At 42.9% G+C, this 8,093-nt stretch overlaps 1 protein-coding gene across 1 annotated transcript in view; it reads right to left on the bottom strand.

The window, feature by feature from the left end:
- Positions 1-7,868, bottom strand: part of PSMA1 (proteasome subunit alpha 1) — a 14,107-nt gene extending 6,239 nt beyond the window's left edge. Inside the window, exons 1-5 of the mRNA XM_019551466.1 lie at positions 7,760-7,868; positions 6,215-6,259; positions 2,825-2,926; positions 2,170-2,273; positions 1,376-1,464 (exon numbers count right to left, since the gene is read on the bottom strand). Coding sequence (XP_019407011.1) covers positions 1,376-1,464; positions 2,170-2,273; positions 2,825-2,926; positions 6,215-6,259; positions 7,760-7,762 — 343 coding nt within the window. The 5' untranslated portion in view covers positions 7,763-7,868. The remainder of the gene's footprint in view (positions 1-1,375; positions 1,465-2,169; positions 2,274-2,824; positions 2,927-6,214; positions 6,260-7,759) is intronic.
- Between the last annotated feature and the right edge of the window lie 225 nt (positions 7,869-8,093).

The raw sequence follows: 8,093 nt of genomic DNA, 5'->3' as shown, positions 1-8,093 counted from the left end.
CCCCTGCCCCACTCCCTCCCTCACCTCGGGGGCCTTGATCTGCACCCCCCAACCCTCCCCTCTCCCACCACATCAGACTTACCAGCTGCATGCAGCACTCCACACTGCCATCTCTGCTCCTTCCTGCCTACATGCTGTGCTGCAGCTGTACACACGGGCATTTATCAGACAAATTAATCAGCCACATCAGGTCGATTTCCGATACAAAGAACATTTTCTTTATATCAGTGCCAACCCGATATTGGACTGATGCCTCAGCTCCCCTCTACTTTTTTCTGTATTAGAAATATCCTTTCAGGGAAACAGATTTCATTCTTCATCTTGAACGCCAACGACAAGGTCTTCACCTCCAATAACTGCAGCCCCAACTCATCCCAATAGCCTTTATTTGTGTAAAGCACTGAGGACATTCCAGATCAAACAAGTATGTTGGATGAGTGGGTTGGGACAGAAGGGCAGGAAACAAAAACTGCCCTCACTTCACCAGACTCAGCACTGCATTAGATTGTGCTCTGGTTACACACATGCTTTAACTACATGTTGCTACCAGCTCACGATGAAGCTGGCTGTCCTCAGCCCTGATCAGCCACTGCCTTCCTGACTGAACAGAGAAGCAGCATCTGTCAGGGCTGGGGGAATGGTACAGCATACCACCCTCCAGCCATTCACTAACCCCATCCCACCATCATCTCCCACCCATGCATTAGTAAGGAGAGTGCATGGGCTAAGACTGGCTCTATGACAAGAACCATTCTTCAAGGAGCTGGGTTGGAGGAAAACTGACCCCTGCTGACTTCTTGCTCCTGAGGCAGGGGGCTGGACTCGATGATCTTCCAAGGTCCCTTCCAGCCTTAATGTCTATGAAATAGGACCAGACTAATAGTTTTTCCAAAGAAATTACTAGTATAGTCACACAAGTAATATGATCAATTTTATGATCAATTTAACTCCCTTCCCTTTGAAGCACCTGTTATGTTATCAAGTAAAGAGTGTATGAACCATTCATTGTGTTCCACTAAAGGCTGAACCCTTTCCCTCAAAAGGAAACATTAACTGGAACAGTGTGGGTGTTCCAGAAAATGAGTATTCAAAATACTGTTTTGAAAAGGTAGACAAGGTCCCCTGTACGGCACTTCATTTCCTCATCAACCCATTCAATGGATAATAAAGGATATCCTCTCAAAGAATGAGCAAATAAGATCTTTACATCTATTTCCTGTTAACTTTCAGGGCAATGTGTGTTTGTGTCTGAGAAAATTGAAAATAAGCATTGATGTATATAATCAGCTATAAGAACACACTAAAAACTAAACTGAACTTTAAGAAAAACAAAGTCATAAATGTCAAAAATGTATTTTCATAACAAAGAGGATACTGCTCCCAATTAGAGACACTAAACGTGACACTGGAAGAGGCCTATCAAAAACAAATCTAGAATCCAGACACTCCTGACGCATGAAATTGCTGTAAAAGAGCAAAACACACACAGATTACCAACACAGTGAGGTTTTTCCTGCTTGTTTTTCTGCATAAAGCTAAGGGACAACACGATACAATTTCATTTTATGACCCATGATTATTTAGAGAGTTGACCACATAGCTGACAAAAATATTACAGCTGCAACAATATAAATGAAAGGAAAGTAGAAATTTATGCAGATTGAAGAGGGTCATATGAAACAAAACAAATATAAATTAAGATGAAATATTCCTTTGTAATTTTACTGAAAGAAATCATATTTGAGTGGATTCTTCATTACCTCTTCTTTGCCTTCCTAACCAAGTGAGAAATATCGTTTACTTGGTTTACATTTATCCTGTTTACCAAAACCACAGTTGAAAATTGAACCTTTCTAGAGCTTATTTACACCACCATCTGGAAGAATTATTAGAAAGCAATGTGTGATATATATTCCTCATACTGCACACAGATTTAGGAAAGCCAGACAATGACAGAGAATAAAGTCTAGGAGTAAAATCCTAACCTCACTAAATGGGAATTCCTTCACTCACTTCTGCAGTGACATTTTAGCTATATTCATCTCTTGTATAGTACTAAAGACCATTTAAAATAGGCAAGTTCCTAATTGGTCATAAAATCCCATTTAATAACTACACAAGAAATGTACAAGCACTTTTACCTTATGTATATACACAATATATACTCACCATAACAGTCTTGCATCAGCAGTAAGCCCAGCAATTGAGATGCCAATATGGTTGTCAACATAGAGGATTTTTTTCTGATGAGCAGCTAGCTCAGACTGTGCTCTCTACATCACAAAAGATCATAAATCATAAAAGTTACTGTGGCAGACTACACAAACCAATAAGTAGGGACCTGTTTTTAGCATTCATAAAAATGACTGAATGCAACCTCACAAAAGAGCCCAAACTCTGTAACCTTGAAAAAAAAATGTGAAATTAAAGACCAATCCCACCTGAAGAAGAAACGTATTGATGGAAAAGAACTGGGCTTTCTAACTGGAAATACATAAGTACAATATATTTTAACTTTTTTGCATTTAACTGCAAATATGGAGATTCCACTGAACCAACTTATTTTGTTTTATAACTATATATTTTCATCTACTTCTTCCATTTTACAATAGGATTAAGGCTCAATTCACCACCAAAGGATTAATATTAGTAGTTCTATAACAATATAGGAATATGATAATAAGTATTCTAAGGTACAATAAACAAAAATTTAGAAGACAACTTACTCAGCCTCAACTGCATTCTCATTTAGAGACAGAAATCTTTTCTTTACCATGCCTTTCTTTCAAAGAAAAGTCATTCTAAATTTTATTTTTAAATTTACCTTTAAAGCAACCAGAACAGCATGTAGTTTCGATTTCAGACCCACAGTAGCCGAGCCTTGCTTCACAGCTTCCATGGCATACTCTATTTGATGAATCCGGCCCTGCAGAATGAATTCAAATTTAATCACTCTAAAAATCAACGCTCCAAGCAAAGTAAGCGAGGCACTATGCACAAAGAGTAAAAATTAGGCCCTATTTTAAATTCTATGAGAATTTTCCTTTTGACTTCAACTGGGACCAGAATTACCTTAGCTCAGAAATGAACATTAGCCACATATCTGAAAGTTATTGTGGTTTCATAGTTACATCTGCAGTCCAGTTATATTAATCAAACAAACTGTCAGCAAATTCCAGGTAAAAATAGCATGCATGAGACAACTGGAAGAAGCAGAACGCAAAGCTTGAGTATGCAGAGCTGAGACTCTGCCCTCACATGTCCTTGCACAATGTATCCATCTATCTGATTAACACAGACCAGAGGTAGGCAAAATATAGCCCACAGGCCGGATCCAGCCTGCCAGGCAATTTCATCCAGTCTGCAACTGCCCACCAATTAACTGCACCACATCCAGGCTAAGCACCTCGCTCCCACCCTTGCGTGCAAAGGGCCCGGCCCAGCCATTGCGCAGCTTCCAGGAGGGCTGCTGCTGCCACTTCTGCAGCTGCCAGGGGACCTGCTCAGTTTTTCTGGCATCCAGCGGCTCCTCGTCTCCCTGCCACAGCACTCGGTCCAGGCAGCCAGTAGGGAAGTGGTGGCAGGAGCTGCGGCTGGGCAGAGTGTGGGGCTGGCAGGAGCACAGAGCTCAGTAAGCAGGGTGTGGGTGCGAGGGAGGGGCAAATGTGTGGTGGGTCTACACACCCTTCCTCATCTCTCACAACCCCCACATATCCACATTCTGCACCCACAACTCCCTACATATACACCCCCAACACATAGCTACCCCCCCTCACAAACCCCACACCCCCACCCCACCATACACCCCCCTACACACAATGCATAATAGTACTATATTTTTTTTAAGGATCTCTGCATCATAGCTTGAAAACTTTACCAGACACTTATTAACCTGCAGCTACTGGAAGGCTTAGGGATGAAGATGATACTCATAATCTTCCTGTGTTACAATCTCACACCTCCTGCAGCTTTACTACCATTAAGCAAGTAACAGCTACTTGGCTTTGAAATGAAGCGTTTCACTATAAGGCAGAACGCACAATTCTACAGTGACAATTTGTGGAGACAAAGTCTAGCAATGATGACTGTGAAAATCAACTTGAAAATAAAACCAAAAGTAAACCAAGAATGACAACTGTTTGAGAATGAAGGCTGCCTTAAGCAGATACCTCTGAGAACTGCTCCAAATCAAATCAATAAAGCTCAGAAGGCAAACTGAATGTTTAATGTTTAGATGTCAAAATTATAAAGGCTATTTTAAACGCACATCTCAGCAGCTATATGTTACTGCTAAATCCATCAGCAGTGAAATGGTCTACAACGCTAAGACTTAAATTGTCACCTCTAAATTTTAATTAGCTTCACACTGAGATGAATGGACAGTTCATACAGCTGCAGACAGTGGTCCAGAGACACTGCTGCATTAACTTATACTCCATTCAAGTTTTCAAGATTATTTCCATAATAATGAAAACTAGCAGCTTTTTCTTCTTTGTTGAAAACAAATTCTGGTTCACTAGATGATGATGTTTAATGGTGAAAGTCTTCATGATTAATAAATACAAGTAGAAACTCTTACTGAAGCGTAAAAAGCTGAAAAGATTGACAAACTTTAAAAATAACCCACATCTTTAATTGTACCAAGAACCATGAAATAGTTTTTAGATCTCAAAATTCTGTAATTTGCTACAGTTATCTGAAAATAGTTGGACACAAAGCAAGGGAAAAGGATCATTTCAAGACGTAGTGGACTGAACTTCCCTCTATATCAAACAACTGCATTATTCACTGAATTGCAGTGTCTTTAACCGTACTGTAAAAAATAATGGTTATCTATTATTTAATCGCAATGAAAACTCTTTGGCCAAGGGGCTAGTTTGTAATATAGCTGCACTCTCTGTAACAACATAATTGATGAAACTGACAAGTAGCCATCTATTTAAAGTCTTCTGAATAACTAGTTCTGTCAAGTTCAGGGCTGTCATTAGAGGCAGAAGGCCTGAGAAACAAGATAGCCAGGCTTAATGAAGCACTTAGCCCATACTGTCCCTGTGGTTAAGGAGCACTGTTTACACTGGGTTGTACATTGTTCACCCACGAAGAGACCGTGCCCTAGTGGAGTACAATGTATTTTTCAGAAAGCTCATTCTGAAGTCATAGACAAATGACTATAGACAAATTTATTTCTTAATATAAATGCAAATCTCAATACAAGCTTAACTATGGTACCATTATGAAGCATCTATGATTACATGGAGTGCTACTCCATGTAGTGTGCAGGGCAGGTTCCAGAATATATTTCTACTTGGAAAACTAAAACCTGGCACTGTGCAAAATATATTGGAGGAGCGTAGAATATTACAGAAAGGCAAAATCTCGAATCATTTACATACTCCAGCTCTTTTGCACAACGTGCAAAATCAAATATAGCTGCCATGTAAACTATTCTATATTTACAGAATTATGTTTCAGTGACAAAAATAGTTTGCAGTGTTTGAGTACAATGGGGAAAGACACCCATTTAAATGTTAAAGACACAATAAAGTAACTAATCAGTATTACAAAAAAAAATTTTCTGAATCAGAAAAGGAAATAGCTCCCCTGCTATAATCCACCTAAAGAGCTAAACAGACCTGTGCAGATGTGTTAATTATTCTTTATGCTCTGCACCCAAGCAAAACACCAATTAATAATGACATAACAAAAAAAGCTTGTAATAAAATATTATTGACATTATTCTTGGAACCCTAAATTTAACAGCCCTTTGGTATCTTAGGGCAAACACCTGAAGAATAGCCCAGTCATTAGAGGACACACCTAAAACCAAGGAGACATGGGTTAAATTCCTTGTTCCTCAAGAATTCCTGGGTGACCATGGATGCATCATTTAGCATCTCTGAAGCTTACATGCCCTCTGGAAAACACAGATTCTAATAACTCACCTACTTTCCTGGGATGTTCCCGGGATTTTGAGGGAGATTTAAATACTGCAGGGACAGGAAAAGTAGATGTATAGTACCTGTGATAGGCAGCCCTATTCATACTGTGTTTTAGAACACTCAAAAGTCATTCAAGGAGCAATATCAGCTTGCCATGCTATTTAAGCTATCCTAAAGGGCCTGGACACTGAATGCCTGGATGCAACTGTCATCAAGAGAGAAAAAGGACACCAGTAAAAATGGGAAGCAAGTAACCACAATTGAAATCTTTTTACCTGAGGGCTCCAAACTGTGACATCATTGTCATACTGGTTGCGAAACTGAAATGAATACATTAAAACTTGTTAGTATGAATATATGCAGATAGGAAAAGAAATGTCTATTATATTAAAACCATTTTCTTTAACCTGAAACCAGAATTAGATGAAAATATAAACAGTGAAGGATAAATAGCACATTTAACTTGATTGGTGAACTTGCATCCAAACTAAAGCACTAAGGTGACAGGAAATTATGAAGCAGTAAAGCATTCAACTGTAGAGGCACCACTACCCCACTTATACAATGAAGCCTTTTCTTTGCCCAAGCAGCAAACAGCTGAAGGAAAAGCAGTGTATGATTCTCTCAGCACTAATATAAGCATTACATCATCTACACATCCCAAGCAGCAGCTCTGCAGAAAAGGCCCTGGGGGTTACAGTGGACAATAAGCTGAATATGAGCCAGCAGTGAGCCCTTGTTGCCAAGAAGGCTACTGGCATACTGGGCTGCCTCAGTAAGAGTATTACCAGCAGACTGAGGGAAATGATTATTCTCCTTTATTCAACACCGGTGAGGCCACATCTGGAGCACTGTATCCAGTTTTGGGCTCCCTGCTACAGAAAGAATGTAGACAAACTGGAGTGAGTCCAGTGGAGGGCAACGAAAATGGTTTGAGGGCTGGGGCATATGACTTCTCAGAAGAGGCTGAGAGAACTGGGCTTATTTAATCTAAAGAAAACAAGGCTGAGAAGAGATTTAATAGCAGCCTTCAACTACCTAAAGTGGGGTTTGAAAGAGACTGTTCTCAGTGGCGGCAGATGACAGAACAAGGAGCAACGGTCTTAAATGGCAGCAAGCGAAATTTAGGTTAGATATCAGGAAAAACTCTCAGGAAGATAGTAGCAAAGCACTGGAACAGGCTACCCAGAGAGGTGCTGGACTCTATCTTTGGAAGTTTTAAGGCCCAGCTAAAGACTTGCCTGGGACGACCTAGTTGGGGCTGGTCCTGCCTTGAGCAGAAGGGTGGGACAAGATGACCTCCTTCCAACCCTCATTGTCTGTGACTATGAAAAACACCTGTTTTTCCTTTTATTTTTGTGGGGGGTGGGGTCCTCGGCTCCCATCACTTCCCCGAGGGGAGAGGCCCCGGGGCAGCTGCAGCCCTGGGGCGCCAAGTCCCCGGAGACCGCAGCGGTGCACGAGGGATGGACACGCGCTGCCATAAAGCACCGGGCGCCGCGCGGGACTGCACAGAGGATCCGTCCCCGCCCTGTCAGCGCACCAGGGGCGGGGCCGAAGCCGGCACACGGGGGGATCTCGAGGCCGGGCCCGAAAGCGAAAGCAGGCGCAGAGCCGGGCGTGTTCCGCCGAGGGGGCAGGAGTTGCCCTGCCCTGCCCCCCACCCTGGCCTGTCCCGGCCTCACGTGCAACGAGGAAGTGCTTACTCACGGCCCCTCCCCCACCAGCCCAGCCTGGAGGCGCGACTCGGCCCCCCGGCGCCGCGACCGCTCCCTCTGCCCTGCTCCGACCCGGGCCCTGGCCCCAAGCCTGGCTCTCACCATCTTTCTTCCCGCAACTGCGGCGTGAGCTCCCCGGCGGCCAGCTGCGAGCGCGACTCAGCGAGCGACAGGTTTGGACTGGCAACTTCCGCCACCTCCCCAGGCCAGGCCAAGTGCTCGAGGAATCATCGATTGGAGACGTGCGGGGGAGGGGCCAGCAAGTAGGACGCATGCGCAGAGTGGAAGGGAGGGTGGAGCTGGCTAATGGGTAAGTCTCCGAATGAGCAACGCATGCGCAGAGGGGGTGTGGAGGTGAGCGTGGTACATGATTAGGCGGCTTCTTTCTGTGTTGGTTGCAGCGCGGGACGGGATGAAGTAAAGACCAGAGCAAGTC

This window comes from Crocodylus porosus, unplaced genomic scaffold (assembly GCF_001723895.1).
Source record: "Crocodylus porosus isolate Cpor-Errol unplaced genomic scaffold, CroPor_comp1, whole genome shotgun sequence".
In the NCBI taxonomy this organism is placed as follows: Eukaryota; Metazoa; Chordata; order Crocodylia; family Crocodylidae; genus Crocodylus; species Crocodylus porosus.
Note: the sequence above shows the minus strand (reverse complement) of the source record. Positions and strands in the feature narration are given on the sequence as shown.